Genomic DNA, 18232 nt, shown 5'->3' on the forward strand with positions numbered 1-18232 from the left:
TTTTATCCCTGATTTTCCCCAACAATGGCAAGAATACCGGGTGAGTTTGAAGGAGGAAACAACTTGGAGATGTGCACGTTACATATTTAATTTGTAGTCCAGAAGATTGCCCCCAAATACTTTGAACAAAAAACCTGCACAGCAGTCACCTCTCACATAAAACATATATGTGGTGCTTACATATTCTCCGTGGGGCCCAGGGTTTATGAGGAGAGAAAGGAGGGAACAAACAACTCCCCTAAATCCCACGGGTTACCTGTGCAAAAGATTAGCAGCTCGTGGTTGTATTGCTCTAAGTGCAACCACTCTGCCTTGGTGAGAGAACCCTCTGCCAACAGAGGGTGTCACAGAGAGTCCTCTGTGCAGGAATGCCCTGGAAGTAACATCATTAGCAGCCATGTTTTCAGGGTTTAGCAAGAATGAAAACTCACGGAGACCATGAAGTACTCGGTTAGACTTGGTGTTGTATACAAAAATAAATCTCGAGGGACAGAGTTCAGCTAATGAACTCTCTGCTGCTTCTCTTTGGGAGAATCAAATGGTAAATGGCATTCCCAGTAGAAAAATCAGGAGAGTAAATACTATCTGCAAGGAGGGATAGAAAATCCCTCTCTACCCCAAACAAATTCCTTCCTGGGAAGAGACACTTTCTGGTTACCTTCAAAGATATCTATATTAGTAGAAAACTGGAGATAACATACCCTTCCATGAACTTTCTCTTACTTTCCTCACTTGAATGCCAAAGCCTTTCTAGAACACAGATAAAAGGCTATGTTTGCAGTTTAAGCAATGATGGCATTTGAGATTGTTGTAAAATCAAAATAAACTGGAAATATCCAAACAAATCCCAACATTAGTCGGATGCTACCTAAAGCCAAGAACAAACAAGCAAGCAATGAACACTGGCATTTTGGTTTTTTGCGTGGATATTACAAAAAATAGTAATCATACACTTTTTTTCTTTTTAAATGTTCATTACTTAGATAAAGCACGTATGAATGTAACATTCAGAATTGTAACATAGAAAATGTAATATGGGCAATCTGCTATTCCAAGTACACTTACCAAAATACAATTTTATAATGAAGAAAGTCTCAAAATACACCTGTACAACAACTGGGATCCACAAAATATGATTTAATAGAATCACTCAAGATCACTTCATTGAAACCACTTTTATAATACTGTTTAAAGAGTCACCTCTGGTCAAAGAGCATTCTCTCCCTTTTCCTAGCCCATCCCACTAAAGCAAGGGTTGAATTGTAACTGCAATGCATATCTTTTAAAACCCTAAATCTGAAGCAGTCCTATGAACTATGACACTGCCTACACTTAGATACGGGAGGATGGGAATCACCCTCTCTGAGGCCATGGTACATTGAAACACTTACCCATATTATTGTCTGTAGCGCAAGCAGAATAATCTTGTAAAGGGCAATTAAATAGGGTCAAAATATGAATTAATTATCTCACTACCAAATCATTCCCTATGTGTTACTTAAGCCTGTAACATTACAACGTTACTGAAAAAGAAAAAGGTAACCATTTTATCCTATATTTTCTTTATTTGCTTTATGTTTAGAATTTGCTATTTAACTTCTATTAACAGAAATACATATAACAAAAGCTCCCTATCAAGTGGAAAAAAAGTAATTACAAATGCTGAAAAAGTTGGCCTCATTAACATATGTACAGACTCACTTACTTAATACACATCTTTGTGGGAATTAAACCATTTTATGACACACATTTATACAGGCATTAAACATTCCCAAGTAATTTTGAGCAGAGAATATGCCAAATCTTTAGTCTGGGCAGACAAAAATGTAGATTTCAGTTTTGATTGTGGAACTAACATGCAACATTCAGTCTGAGCTGCTGTTGGTAAGTTGTTCTGTCTTTTCCTGCAAAATTGAACTTGGATCTCTTTGTCCCTTCTTTTCCTTGTTCTGCTGTTCCTGGAGCTTCAGGATTAATTTTCGTATTTCTTCTCTTTTTGTTTTCATTCTTGGGCGTGGAAACCAGTCTGTTAAGTTCATTGGTAGCTCAAAACTCAAAATGGGGTTCTGAAAAGAAAGGTCATTTGGATATTAAGTAAGGAGTTACAACCTAAAAGACTTTTACAGTGAGTAAAAGTTCCAAGCTTCATTCCATCAGAATGAAACAAAATTTCTACAATTTCTGTGTTTTGTACATGCACAATTATGGTAAAAGTCAATCAAGCTTCAGTATGTTACAGAGTAACGTTCATCCAGATCACAGTTCTGATTTTAACAAGGCCCGAACAATCTACTCTTTTTGCTACATCTTTTAGACAAAGCATTTGACTGCATAAATGTGTAAAACTGACCTAATAATAAAAAAAAAAAAAGGCACAGAAAATTACTGTAAAGATATAAGACATTTTTTAAGAATGACTAACATAAAAATCTAGAGCTGATTAGGAATCCATTAATAAACATTCCTGTTTTTATAAGTAACCCTTAGGACCACAATCAACTAGGAAAGTCAGTTTTAAATTTCACCCTAAAAAACAAAGCCCCCTGGCTACCACCAGCGTTTTTTATACTTACATTCTGTTGTCTTGCTAGAGATCATTCATTCAAAGAATTACAAGAATATACTATGAGACATTATCTATGCCCCCTTCAGTGATACCGTACAACAACTCCCCTCTAATGAAATGACAGTTTGTGGAACAGTGTTTTCTCTCAAACAAACTCCTCCTTTTGTTTATTCCAGTTTACATCATTAACGGGGTTATTTCAGGGTGAATTACATTCATCGCTGAGGTACCACGAGCAAGGCTGCTTGTGAAGAGCACTGGTGACCCTGCCCAGGAAGGTGTCGGTGCCGGACGCTGCCCTGGCTCTCCGTGCCGGGCTGCAGCGCCTGCCCGGCCCCGCTCGGTGGCCCCGCGGCGGCCCCTGGTGGCCACTGCCCGGACCCCCCACACCACCCTAGGGAAACGCGGGCCACACGCTGGGCAGGGCCCGATGTAGTTCAGCAATCAGTTTGCAAGAAGGAATGGGCTAAGATTATTGAAACTTGGTGGCTTCTCACGCTCCTGGTATACAAAACAGGAAGCACCTGGCTACAAGTTCTTTGCTCTCATGTATTCACTGGTAAAAGCAAAAGCTTTTTTCTTCCATTAGCATGAATGCACTCTGCTCTAATGTAAAGTAGAAATGAGGGGAGGGTTGAGGAATGAAGAAGCAGCTGCCAGCTTTCCCAGGGAAAGCTACTGTAGAATTAAGGAACAAAAGCACCGTGGATTCTAAAGAGAGTTAGTGTCCCATGCAGGCAACATTTCACTTGACCATCATTTCTCCTCCCAACCAAGACCAGAAGGTGCCAGTACCTCCACTTAAGAAAGGAGTTTGTAACTTGAAGACCAAGTCAGCTGAAGTAACTGTTCAACCAATTCCTTCAATGGAAACAAGATTTGGCATTTTACTGTAACAATTCACTTGCATGTCTTCCTGCAAGTTAATAAAACAAACAAAACAAAAACCCCCTACCTGTGCCACATTACTGAATTTGTTAGTCACAGTTCTTAGGGAGAAGAGAACAAGCTTTCTGTACTGCATTTTTAGTTTAGATTTTGAACTCAAGTTCTTGAGTAATTTTAAAGGGTACACACCAAAAGAACACAAAGGTAGAGTCTAAATGTATTTTGTACGATTCCCTCCAAAAATTCCATGGCTTATGATTTCTCATATGTATGTACAATCTAAGAGGATAATTAGTTTATTTTCCAAGAAGTTATTATGTATGTTATATATAAATTAGTTTATAATGCATAATCTCACAAATAGGTATAAGACCTAAACTAGAAGCTTTTTATAACTGCAATCATTTTCATAGCTTATATTTGATTGCTGCAGGAAACAGAAATAGATACACAAACATACATACCTCAAAAAAACTCTCCACATACTGCAGTATGTACACTCCACAATCACTGAAGTTGTTCTGTTGTGGCACTTTTGGGTTGGAACCTTTCATGACATCTTTGGAAAAGCTTCTTTTACTGCCTTTCCTGACTTCCCATTCCACCTCTAAATATCTATGATAAAAGAGCATGCAAATGAAAACCCATTTTGTTTTTATTCCTTGAAAAATTTTGAAAAAAAAAAAAAAAACCAAAACAAAACAAACCACCAAACCAAACTAAAAAAGCCCCCAACACCAGATATGGAACTTACTCCCTTAGTGTTTTCACAACGTTTGACCGCGAAGGGCCTCTCAGTGAGTCCATAAGCAAAATGCAGGGCCTAAGAGAGAATACAATTTTTAAGTACACAGTATTTTACAGCAGCCTGAAAAACACAACAGTACACAAAAAAGGTTTGTGAGGTGACCTTAACAAAACTATTGTTAAGGTCACCTCACAAAAACTACAAAGTTCTGCCAGCACTGCTGTCACCCCCTAACTGGGATAGCTAAATGGCAAGTTACCTTTATATTTATCCATATACTAAGTACACTTAGGAATGTACTTAAAAATATAGTACTATCAGACCAAAGTAATTCGTTACTGGCAAACACTAGTTGCTTATAACATCCTCAGGTGATTCTGTGATGTGTATTTTGAGGGGTAAATAAATACAGATTACTCTTCATGAACCTCTGCTTTTTTTCTAACAGTACCAGATACACATTCAGATAAGGTATCCTTTAAAGAAGTTTCAAACCAGTAAATTCAGACAAAACATTTGCATGCATTTATGTATAGATGTGTTTGCATTTATAAACTAATTTACATGTATGCAATTTTTTAAGCATAACCACATAATCGCTTCAATGTTTTCTTGTACTTGTTTTAATTTCTGATAAAAGAAAGCTATTATTTATATAGGTAATGCTCTTTAAAAAAGCATAATCTAGTACTTTGAAGGAGACAGAGGTGACAGCTTTTTCAGGGTAATTTTCTATTTCATAGAGAAGTAATTTTAAAATATGCTAATAGCAAAGTATTTAAGTGCTCTTAATGACTTGATACTTAAGTGTCAAAGATGTTATGAAATTTCCCATTTGGATTAAAATACTGTCTCCTGGAAAGTATTATGTATACATAATCTGTCATTAAAATGGGACAAATTTAGCCAAGCTATAATCAGAAACTCATAAATATTCTTAAAACTCACAAGACAGAGGGACTTTTACTCCTTTATGAAAATGTATTGTATCATCGGTAAATTTACAATTTTATTCTGCATCATAAGAGTGTAATTGTGAAAGTCTTCACCTTTCTACTAAACATTATATTCAAAAAGAAGGAAAATATAAAAAGGAATAAATGATGAAAACATACAAAGGAAACTGTCAAGACAGTAAAACTAGTAACAGTATTTCTGGACTTGGAATAAGGCATTTCTGTCACACCAAAATGCAAACAACTGCAGTCAATGTTTACTAAGAAATTATTTCTGGGTTTCATATAGGAAAAAAAGTTTTCAAATCCAAAACAGATCAAAAATGAAACAAAAAAGTGTGGAACACTCTTATTGAAAAAAAAAATACTAAGAACAGAGAGAGACAACAAAGAGGAACAGTGAAAACACATTTACATAAGGGGGCAGTTAAAAATTATTCCCATTTTCTTTTACTAATCTGAGTAGTGGCAAAAGTTTTCTTTAGTATTACTTTCATTTCAAGACATTAATCTGCTTTTTAATAGAGGACACATTTGAACATGCTTCTGCACATTCCTTCTGTAGGAATACAAGTGCAAGATATCAAAGAACAGCCTTATTGGAAGAAAAAATCTTTGCTTGCCTGAAGCAGCGCACAAACTTAACAGAAACCCAAAAAGCTATTATTTCACTACTAGTTTCATTCAATACATTTTCTGCTCACTGAAGCTGATAGTACAAAGTATAAAATTGTCTCTCAAACACTAAGAGCACGCTGATTAAAAGTGTAGGAAGACTCAGGTATGAGAATTTCCCATAATTACATCCTTTATATTTCATAAACTTTTATGAAATTCCCATTTTAACTGTTTTAATACTTACTGTTTGCAGATAGTTGGCTTCAGGTACCATTGTCCCATTTCTGAATTACAGTTATCATCTACAAGGCCACCATCATCACTACTGTCTTCCTACAGAAGCAAGATGGTTACAGGTGTTTAAAAGCTACTATTGTTTTTTTCAAACAGATGCAAAAGGAATTACTGCTACACTCAACCATTTTCATTCGAGACCAATAACCTAAGTTTAATAAAGAAATAGTAGCTTTAATCTGAAATGACTGATTGTTTGTAAAGTTTGCCAACTTTTAGTCACATGATTTCTCAAATCCATGCTGGAATGGCATGGATTGAATGGTGCTATTTATTTGAGGCCTGCTGAAACTAGAAAAAAAACTGCAGCTGGTATTTTCAAAACACTGCTGCCTTGAAAGAGGTTCATCTCCATTATTTGGTTATAATCTAAATTATCAATACTTTTCTTGCTAATGAATACTAGAAACTTGCTTGGTGGTTTCACATATGTTATCTTCTAGGTGAAATGAGACAAAAATCTGCAACAAATTCACACGTAAAACTCTATTTTTGCTCCAGAATGCAACAACTTGATTCTTAGTGCAAGGAAGATTAAATCACCATGATACTGTATATTATGGGTTGTAAAAACAGTCATGAAACAAACCTGGAAATATCTTCTGACCTTTTGATTTGACTGTTATGAAACATATGGAAGTTTTATGAAGAAACCCACTGAGTTATTCTATCTAAAAGTATCCCAGTGATCCACAGTTTCTTACCATTCTATTGAGTTCAATGTTACTACCACAGATAATTGTGTTATGGGGAAAGAGATGCTTTCAAAAATTGGGAACCCCTGTCTCAGCATAATTTGTGAAAATTTTTGTGAGAGTTGTGTACACTTCACAATGATCCTGTGACTGATATCCTCGAGCTATGCCATGAACATTATCATATTAGAAACTACTGCCTAGTTCCTAATACACTTGTTTCTGTTGCAGCCTCAGCTCCTTTTTTTAGCAGATGCAAAGGCAGGTGCACTCTGCATCACAGTCTATGATTTCTGTACTTGCTTTGTGCATTTTAGAGGATATCAGTGACAGCATCAGCCTAAATTCTAAGCTACACTGCAGCCAAGGAACTTGGAATCTGCTCCTCCTCTCAAGGAACACTCCTCTCAAGCTGGCCATGTGCTTGCTGCCCTGCCTTCATGCCATGTACTTCATTCTCCATCTTCTGGGAACTCTAACTCCTACAAAATAGACAGTCAGGCACTTCCATCAGGCAAAACTCAGAATGTCTGCACAAGTGGCACAACAGGAGAGGTGGGCTGAGTCCGTCTGAAACACACACTTATGGTTCAACATAAACTGGAGCTTTTTTATGTGTGTACACAGATACTATTTGGAAGTCATTACAGATAGCTGCAGACTCTGAAAAATAATAGTTTGTTCTGGACTCAAAGGTGAAAACCTGAAATCATACACCTGGAACACGAACAGGAAGCCAATTAAGAAGAGCAAATGTGTAACTTCTAGCTTGCTCACATTGATCTTACACTGCAGAAGCAAAAGGGCTATGGAATAATGCCCTCATACCCAGCACTGAGTCAATAAAGGACATTTTGATGATCAGTTTTTCCACAGCTCTAAAATCTAAATGTTTTCCAATATGAACAAGAAAGGTACTGATTATATATTCAGTCTGTGCAAATTTGATTAGGAGAAGCACCAATGAAACAAAACAGCAGAGTAGCACATACTTATAAATGTGGCTGTTTATGTCCAGGAAATGCAACTGAAAGAAGAGTAACTTGCTCTTGGGTTTGGTAGATAAAACATGGGGGTGGGGGAGATGAAAGACAGAAACATATTAACTTTCAGAGTTTCCACTAAAATCACTGTGTAATATTGTCACTATGCCAAAGACTCACAAAAGTAAATGCAGGTTCAGTACAGCAGTTCTCTTAAACAGCTAAACTAACAAATGTATAATCCTCTCTGTCAGCTGATCTGCAAATTTTTGTGGGTAACCAGTCCTTTGGATTTGACACTTAGAAAGATAAATAGCTTTAGACAATGCACATTCACAATGTGTATACTGCTTTTAAGCTGTCCATTCAAAATACAACACAACAGTTCACATTTCCTAAATAAAACTGCTAAATTCTTTACCTGGTTATCTTGGTCTTCAGAAAAATCTATAAGTTCATCTTCATTTAGTTTACTGCCATCAGCTGAGTCTTCACTATAGTTTAGTCTGATTTTGTGCAATCCATCTGTATCAATCACAGACAGTAGGATATTTAAACATCAAAAACCCGACGTCATCTCTGAAGACCAAACACATTTTAAATACCTCAGATGTCCTCAGGATTGCTCACAGTAACTGTGATACAGCTAACATATAATAATTTAATCATGGACATGAACAAAAGTGAAAAGCTTCTTCTAATTAACATAACAGAAAATATATCTTATTCTGTGAAATGCCTAAAAAAAATCTGAGACCCCTAGACTAAAACCCACCATGAAATTCCCTCATAGTTCCATGAACAGTATAAACTGGTACTGCCACCAAAAGGGGCACTCTGATTTACTCTCTAAAATAACTATTTATTCCTAACCCTAGCTGGTTCCTTCCATGACACCAAATACATTCACACACAGTGGACCAGACTGAGAAAGAGCCACAGGCTTATGATTTTTTAATTGGAAACACTTCCTTGATCACTGTGCAGTTAATCAAGACTTGTGGTGGTAAAAGCAAAAAGGCAACTTGGGAACACACTGCTAGGGAGAGGAGAGAATGAAGGATCAGCTCTCCTGGGAGCAGCAGCCTAGAAATATTTCTGAAACTTCACTGCTACATAAAAAGAATATCTGTAAATTCACTGTCTACCCCCTCTATATATCTAGTCATTTAGGAAACAGCATCAGAAGAAATAAAGAATCATGAATGTTATAGCTATACCTGTGCAAGAGGCAGATACAGATAACTAGAGGCTCACTAGTCTTACTATACCACCATACAAGACTTCAGAACAGATTTCGAGGAAAAAGAATAGTGAACTGTGGAAATAAGTGAAAAATAAGTAACTTGTACCAGCAAAACCCAAAAGCTTCCCAGAAAAGGGCTATGTAATATATCTAAACAATCACAATAAAGGCATTGCTTATGGTGTCACTGGAGGACATACTACCTATTAAAGAAAACCAGGATTTCTGTAAGAACAGTAAATAGGGCAGTGAACTAGCTAATAGAGAAGACCAGAGAACACCTGCATTTGAGAATATTTTCAACAGAGAATCTGAAGTACCACTTTGGAAAGAGGTCACCAGGGGCGTTCCACAGGGACAAACTTGAGAATTAGTCTTACTCAGTGCCTTTGAAAAGACCTTAGCACAAGAAGTGGGTCATATACTAATGTGACTTATCGCTGACAGATTTCTAAAAAATAAAAATTGGTATTGAGAAGAATCACATCTCATTCAAAAACTGAGCAATAAAAAGAGGATTAGTTAAGTAATAAATATAGATACATTTTGGATGATTTCTTCAAAGCTATTTAGGTATGAACTCCTACTGATTCACAGGTTCAACACCAGGATTTAGTTTGAGATCCAGACATCTCAGTTTAGGCTCCCATATATAGCTAGCACCTAGGATCTCACAATGTTGAAAGTAATCCATAATTAGAGCACAGATCTACTCAACTAAACAGCTACTCTCTATCTGCTTTAGGATGAGAAGAGCAGGTCTCTTGGTTTCACTGACCCTATCGAAGAGGCACCTGTTACCTTTTGAGATACCCCTGGATATCCAGGACATATGTATGGGTTTGGCACAGTAAACATGCACACACCCTTCCGCAGCAACAATCAAGAGACCGGTCAGAAAAACCAAGGCAGAATGCCCATCTTCCATCTGGTTGAAACGGAAGATTAAATATATAGCACATCTAAATTTAGCAGCCTAAACATATTCTTAGGGTCAATCTCACCCTTAAACCAGGACTATGACCATTAAGAACATCTGCATTAAGGAAAGGGTGCATCATATGCAATAGTTGAGCAAGAGTCTGAGCATTTAAGTTAGAAACAGAATGACCATCAGCTGCCAATACAGTGCAGCCATAAAAAACCCCCAAGAAATGTAATCCTAGCAAAAATCTGTCATAAAGCATATTCCAATTAATTACAGACAAGTAGCAGTAGCAGCATCCAAGACATGAGACTACATCATACAGCAGCAATATCATAAACAGTAACAATGACACATAAAATGAAAAATCAGTTCAAACAAGAACAGATCTATGCGCACCCCCAGCACCCCTCCTAGACCTAAAAAAAAGTGACAACGTTATCACAAATGAATAAATTTAGATTAGACAGTAATAGAAGATCCACAAAGATAGTGAAGTTGTAATGGCCTGCAGTACAGAGATTAAACCATGTGATTGATAATATTTTCAAAACTTGTACTATAAGTGATACAGTTCCTTACTGTGTAAATTAAGTCAGTAGGAATACTACTGGTGACTAAAGTAAAAGTTTTTGCATGACCAGGTGTTTTGTACTTTATACCTCAAGGGGATCCAAACCTTGCAGTGAACAGAGAAAATGATCTGTTCCTAATTTCTTTACCTGCCTTTAAAAGTTATGCCAGCTCCTTTGTTCACTTGGGTATAAATACTGTTGCAGATCACTGAACTCTGTTTCCACAGCACTAAAGCATGGAAAAAGCCTCTCTAAATGTAACATGGAAGAAATTTTTTTTCTTTAGAATTACTTTCTTCTTACTTGTTTTTACCCACCTTATCAGTACATTAAAAAAATTAATAGTGTTGAAGTAAAACCTCAAACACTAGAAGACACTGAAATTAAGGCTGCTCACAATCTTAATTCAGTTTCCTCATACACACACATTATAAGGATCCATGGTAAACTACTATTCTTTCTTTAACAATTACAGTCTTAAGTGATGCAAAGAGATATCTACAAAGTTATCTTGTTTGGAAAAAGGGCACAAAACTGAAAAAGTAATCTGATTTTGGCAGTGTTTTATCTCCAGCCCTTTGCCATGAGAGTTATGTCAACAGCCACAAAAACTTTTAAAATGCAATAGCTGTGTATTACTTATATTGCAAGCACTTGAAATTCAGCCACATACTAAACATTCAAAGTATGAAGTTTACACAATTGCAGAAGTAGTAACAGATGTGAAATCTCCAAATGTTTCATTAAAATGTACATACTTTTACCATTACATACCCATAGATTGGCTAGCAGCTGTGAATTCACCCTGTATACCATTTTTATCCAGAGTTCTATGGTCTAGTTTATGGCATGCTGATTCCACAGTGTTAGGTTCTTCCACATCACTGTCTGTTTGATTCAGTTTTTTGAAAGCACTTTTCCCCCTACAAGGACTTCGTCTACAACATGAAGACTCACTGTCCTCTGTTTCACTGTTTGGGTCAATTAAAGCTGTACTGTACTTTTTGGTCAACGTTTTCTTTGCTGTGGACTTGGAAGGCGAGTTTTGTGCATCTAATTCATTTGGCAAAGGAGATGGTGCGTTACTCTCTCCATCTGAAGAGGAAGATTTCATCGGCATTGCAGCATTTTCATGATAGTGGGGATTTGGTTCATATTTGGGCTTTTCTAAACCAGGGAAACAGATAACAGCCAAAAACCAGTGGGCTCTGTAAAGGAAAAAAAGAAACTATTAAAAACTAGCAACTACATTAATGCTCACAGTTAAACCTGAAATTAGTAAAAACCAAGCAAAACACTGAGTACACACACACAAAATAAATGCACGTCCATAATTATTCAAAGATAAACTGTAATAGCTGTTCACTTTTCGCAGCAAGTTTTACTAAGCCTTCACAGTCTTCTGTAAAAGTAGGATTTCTTCATGCAAGTAATAACCAACATATATATTAATATGATGCAGTTAGTTGAAAAAAGGTGTTAACTATATGTTTCAATTTGCTCATACTTTATGTATTCCTTTCGTTCTCTGAATTAAAACTTATTCCTTTTTTAGTATTTTCTTCATCAGCGCATGAATTAGAGATTGTAGAGTTCATGTTTTATGGCTGTTTTAACTTTTCTAGTACTTCAGCACTAGCAGTATAGCTAGTCAGATCTAACAGTATAGCTGAATTGCCCATACTCTTCCACCTATGAAATCTTCCAATTGTATTCAACACTTCACATTTTAGAAGAAATCTTGTCAACAGCGAGTTAAAGAAGGGGAAAAAAGAGTGTTTGTTATGCTATCACCATGACTCTGTTGTCCTCTTCACCCTTCACAGAACTGACATTCTAACTTCTTCAGGATCAAAAATAGTTATACTCCTCAACACAAAACAGGTTTTGTCCCAGTTTCCTCCTATCTCCTTGCCTTTTTGGCCTTCACTGACTTGCCACTCAATCAGAAATGGAGCAGCAGCAAATTCAGGGACTGAGGCATTACAAGTGGATTTTAAATGACCCCATTTAGAAATTTTCTGAACGATCTCTGATTCCCTACAGCAAATAACACAACAGAAGCTAGCTTTATATTATACAGGTGTGTTTTAGAAAAAGAAGAAAAAGCAGTAGCTAAAAACGCTTATGATTATGAAGCCTAAACTCTATCAAAACTTAATGGCAGTTAAAGTTAAGTGGCCTTTGAAAACTGCATGTGAAGCATGGAGGCATTTTGTCTTGAATGATTCACCACACTTAATAAATTAACATATTAAGTACTGCCAAACCCTCGAATTTGTGTGTACTCTACTAATATAGACTTTATGTACCAATTATGTAAACAGACTAGCAAATTAACCTGGATGTAAAAAGAAAACGCCTTGTAACTTTTAAGACAATAACATATCTTCATTGGAAACTTGAACAAGAAGGACTGTACAGGCAAAGGACACTGATGCAGTTGTGGTTAAATCACCATATTGTTCTCAAGTTAATTCTCCCCTAGAGTCAATCTGCCCACCTCCAGTTACTGTAGTCTGACAGCCTGTTAGATGATGAGTCCATATTGCCTAAACTAGTGGTTATGGGACAGTCTGGAAAGGCTTTCTGGAAACAGTCACTGAAGTCCAGCAACTCCCCATCAAACCACCACTTTCTCATTTCCCTGGATATGTGGGTATTTTTCTGCTCTGCAATATTCTTACTGTACATATCAGGAAACCACTTTTACAAATGAGTGTCCTGTTATCACCACTCACCAAGCTTCAACTCATGGTGATGGACAGTTCCAAAGGCATGAACAGGATTATTTCCAGGTAACAGATGCACATTAGAAGTCCATTTTTCATGCTCTCATCACACGCTCTCATGGATGAGTCCATGAAACCAAACTAGTCTAAACCCAAATCCCCAACCCACACACAATGTGAACATTATGCCTTCAGTACAAACTACTATGTGTTAAGTTACTAGCAATATAAGTAATTCTTACAAAACCACAGAACTATTTATTTTCATTTTCAGGTGGCTTCCAAGTCACCCTGTCTGTTATTTGCAGGAGATAAGCCTCATTTCTCCTATGTATAAACAATGTAGACGTCTGAAGGATACAAGAGAGGATGGTGGGAAGTAACTATATAACAAGTGCTAAGGCAACTCAAAATTTAAACTAGATACTTCAAAGTTCTGGTACTTGAAGCTTCATGGGAGAGGGATGGCAAGGACAAAGTCTATAGTGGACAGGAGGAATACCTTACATCTGAGTAAACTGAATAAGCTAAGTATCTAAAAAACTAAAGTTAGTGCTTGTGAACAGCTTTCTTGGGAATATACTTCCAACTTTATAAAAAGGATAGATCTATGTATGGCCAGTTGTCTCCTAACTGCCTCGCTACAAATAGCCTCAGAATGGAGCTGGAGAGGAGGCAGGAAAAAGAGAAGATTCAAAAATCTTCCTCCCACCACACAATGGCATGGTATCTAGATAAATTTCTTTTTATTAAACTTACTAGCTTTTTATTTAAAAAACCCTCTTTTTTGATTTTTGAAATATTAGCTAGCATGGCTATGTGAAGTTAGTTAGAAAACTCCTCTCTCTCTGTCCTGACTTTATTTATGTTTTTATTGTATCCTTTGAAAATGCAGCAGTCTACTTTGGCTTAAGGACTGTTTAGATTATTTCTGTGAAATACAGAAATGTGTTTGTGACTATTTGCTCTGATCTTAAGGAAAGCAAGCATCGAAATCCTTAGCAACTCTATGACAATGCTAATGGTCTTCCTCCTGATGCACAAAAAGTATCAGGAAAAAAGGATATAAAAGAAAATGAAAGAATAAGGTTCCCAGGGTGGTAGAGATTTTTAATTGAATTTTCTTCCAATACTGGTTTATTGTAACTAAAGGATGATCCCACCTCTACAGTGAGATCTCATTAGAAAGGACTAAAAAATGTAAATTCAAAAGTTATCAGCAACAAAAGCTTAGGGAAAAAAGCTCCAGAGAATGAGATAAAACTTAGAAAAAGTACTCAAAAAAGTTAATTTTTCCTCAGTCTTTCTACTGCCTGATAGTTCTTATATTACAGTATTTAAAGGTCTTACGTAACTATATTGTTTTTATCACCTGGAAGAAGTTGTTACCTTCAATTCACACTACAATGTAGCTTTAAATTTTAGAATTATGAAGCTTAAACCTTTACAATATATGATAAAAAGGTATGTTCACTTACGCTTCATTAAGGGGAACAAAAATGAAATCTTTCTCAAAAATGTCAACATGCCGTGTCCACGTCCTTACTCGCCCATGTCGCTTTTGTTGTATTCTGTAAGGAGAAATCAATACATAATTTGTAAGGTGGCTTATTTTATTTGAGGGGCCTTTTTCCAGATATTTTCACCTTGACAACTTGTTGAAATTTTCAAGCCATATTCTATGTTTGCTATGGGTCTGGATGAAATTTTCAAGGCATATTCTATGTTTGCTATGGGTCTGGATGCCTCCTTGAGTTCTGTTCTTCTGTACAAGAAGTATCTGTTCCTGTAGTCTTCACTGTACTTAGCTCTTAGTTAAAATGACTGATCAACAGACTTACGAAAGGTTTGAAGTCTCATGAATATTTCTTCTTTCTCTTTGATTAAGGCGTTTATAGAAGAATGAACTGAACACATGTATTCTATCAGCATCTTCTTTTTTTAGCTTTTCAAGTACCAAATACCTAATTAAAACAAACAAACAAACAACAACAACAAAAAAGAAAAAATTAATAGAGATATTAAAGTATTCACCACCAGAGTGAAAAGGACTGCCAACAGTGCTAGACTTGATGATCTCAGATGTCTTTCCAACTCAGCTGATTCTATGATCCCCACCAAATTGATGCAGCTTCTCAAAAAACAGCTATTTGGAGCTGACAATCCACAGGAACCAATTAATGCGAAGTTTGTGTAAATATTTAAGGTATTAAGTGCTCTGCTCAATCAACAAGTTGTTCTCCTGCTGCTGCATTTATTTTTTTATCACAGTAAGAAAACAAATTTTCAATTAATTTGTTACACGACCTATTTTGTATTTCAGCCACTGGATCTCCAAACACTCCCAAGAGTGACACAATCATTTTCTTTTCACCTCTATAATATTTTAATAGACCGAAAATTATACACACGCACCTTATGTGTAGCATAAACACAGCGGGCATGTAACAATTTAATAAGTTTCTAACATTTGCAGCATCAGAAAATCTCAAAATTAATGTATGTATTACATTATTCAAAACAAAAAAGGCTTTTTCTTTTTTTTAGTGAAATTTGCTCTTCAGAAGTTAAAAAAATTATAAAGAACCTTTTTCCACATCAGAACTACATCACTGTCAAGCAGGATGGGAGAGGAACCAAAATTTCTTGCAAAATTGCAAAACAACCTTTAAAATTACAGCTATACATAGTTGGAGACCAAGTGTTATCAACTGACCTATGAGTTTTTAATGTCAGAACTTCTCAAGTTTTAAAGTAAAAGACAACTAAAAACTGATGTGAAATAAAACTTACTTTAAATAAAAATCAATAATAACATCATTTAAAAATTCGCCTTCATTTAGACAATGGAGGTCTTCGTTGGTCACAGAAATACCGCCTTTAGCTGGAGAAGGCGGATAAACTATCAACCTGGGAAGAAAAATACATTCAATAAGAAGTATGAAATGCCAAAAAACCCTCAGAGAATCGTTACAGGGAAAAGATAATTATCTTACTTTTCTATAGGACCAATAAATACTGTATGTGGTTCACCAATTTCTTCATCATCCTCAAAAAACGGTAACTGTTTATTTCGCTGCTGCATTTTGGACTCAGAAGTAACCTTAAAAGAATAAAGTCAATATTAATTTGCATATGGTGCTCAATCTTACTGAAGCGGTAATAAAACTCTGGAAGTCCAGCAGTGTAATATCTATTGTTTTTGAAAAAGACTTCAAGTTTGGGTTTTTCCTTTCCTACTTCCATCTATTACACTTAGTTCTTTATTCATTTCTTGCAGAGTCACTAAACTCTAATTCTTTAAAAGGTAGTTTGTTTAAAGAAAGCATTAATTAAATGTAACTACAACACTGCAACCTTATTTCTTGTTTGAGATATTGTAATTTTACCAGTAGATGAATTGGGAAAAAATTATGTTGTCTAATTATACTACAGATTTCTCACCCCAGAATAATTTTTAAATAACATTTCTTGTGGACCATTGTATAACCTTACAATCAAACTAAACACCTTAAAAAGTACTGTGAGTGCACAGGCTATTTCCCAGAGTTTCATAACCCACCATGGACAATTATGGGAATCCTCATATAAAGTCATCAAAAGTTGTTGGAAATTTTTTTTTGGCTAATGACTAATACACTGTCTTTGGTGTATTTGTAACCCAAATAATATAATGATTTTGTTCTAAAACAAAAACATAATTACATTTTTTATTTTGCTTTCTCTGTGAGATGGGCTTCCTTTGGAATTGTCTTCCATGCACTTAGTAAATGCAACAAGCCTGGCATTGGCTTCTTCAAAGGAAATTTTCACAAAGAAGTCAGAAATATTATTTCTAATACCAATGTCAGCAATTATTTTTTCAAATATTGAGTTTGCATGAGGATCAAGACCGGTTTCAAAAATCAAAATTATGTATTGTTCTTCTTGACCTATAAAGAAGCAGAGAGAAAACTATTCATTTAGGAATAAAATAAAGCATGTTCCAATAATAAACAAATTTTATAGAATCTTGGGACAACATGAGTACACACTGCTGACAATACATGTAAGCAGTAATACAGATCTGTATAGACAGACAGAAGGATTAACTACCAAATCTTCCTTACCTACATTTGTAAAGAGTGCATTCCACTTCTGCCTTAATCTAGCAATGTTAATTATACCTGATAAATTTTTAAATTACACTGAATGCAAAGCCAAAATATATTTTGTTTGAAATAACATCTCTGCTTACTGACAGTAAGACTCTGTAATCAATACTTTCTCTTTTTCTTATTGCTGTTGCTATCCTATTGTTTCAGTACAATTCCAGAAATTATGTATTCAGCATAATGTCCTCTCTGATCCTAGAAGGCTATACTATAAAACATCACTGTTTTTGAAGAAGTTGGAGAGAATGAGTCGGATCAAGCAGCTATTATATAAATACCACCCATTTATATCATCTGAAAAATCAAAAAGCAGTAAATTGCACTGAGAGGAATTATTTTAGGCAGTCAGACACAGGAATAGGATTCAGGCTGCAAATCCCAGTCTCACATAGCTGCCTAACACAGAGCTGCCAGAACCTGTTTCTCCCTAAGAGGAGTTTCAGACACATGTATAACCATTTCCCTTTGGTCATTCCTAACCCAGCATGCTAACTGTTGTGAAAAATAATTCTTCAGCAGCATAATTCTCAATTTACTGCACAGAGAATTTAGATGTGTAACTGGGTTTTGGGCGTTCCTGTTTTGGGAACTAGGCATCTACACACAATTGTATACAAAGCTATGGATTCAGGCTTGAATTAATTTCATTGTTTACAAAGCAAAGAGCAACTGTGTTATCATAAAGTGCTCCTAAGCATGAAATACAATAAAGCAGCTAGGTATAAAACTAGTTCAGTGCCACAGTTTCAGGGAAAAGAGCTGGGAGGCACTCCTGAGAGGCATGCCAAGGGAAGGACTTCTCACACAGATAGCTCAGGAAGCTTTTCCTTTTTTCACTTGTGAACACCTGTG

At 35.9% G+C, this 18232-nt stretch overlaps 1 protein-coding gene across 4 annotated transcripts in view; it reads right to left on the bottom strand.

The window, feature by feature from the left end:
- Positions 1-1117: 1117 nt before the first annotated feature.
- The window catches only part of SENP6 (SUMO specific peptidase 6), a 71175-nt gene continuing 54060 nt past the window's right edge, over positions 1118-18232 (bottom strand). For all 4 annotated transcript variants that reach the window (XM_064650108.1, XM_064650106.1, XM_064650109.1 and 1 more), the window contains 11 exons: positions 16932-17158; positions 16223-16329; positions 16020-16136; positions 15068-15190; positions 14705-14797; positions 11269-11702; positions 8170-8273; positions 6021-6109; positions 4209-4277; positions 3919-4069; positions 1118-2066 (listed from right to left, as the gene is read on the bottom strand). In XM_064650108.1, coding sequence (XP_064506178.1) covers positions 1866-2066; positions 3919-4069; positions 4209-4277; positions 6021-6109; positions 8170-8273; positions 11269-11702; positions 14705-14797; positions 15068-15190; positions 16020-16136; positions 16223-16329; positions 16932-17158 — 1715 coding nt within the window. In that variant the 3' untranslated portion in view covers positions 1118-1865. The remainder of the gene's footprint in view (positions 2067-3918; positions 4070-4208; positions 4278-6020; positions 6110-8169; positions 8274-11268; positions 11703-14704; positions 14798-15067; positions 15191-16019; positions 16137-16222; positions 16330-16931; positions 17159-18232) is intronic.

Source organism: Pseudopipra pipra, chromosome 3 (assembly GCF_036250125.1).
Source record: "Pseudopipra pipra isolate bDixPip1 chromosome 3, bDixPip1.hap1, whole genome shotgun sequence".
Taxonomy (NCBI): domain Eukaryota; kingdom Metazoa; phylum Chordata; class Aves; order Passeriformes; family Pipridae; genus Pseudopipra; species Pseudopipra pipra.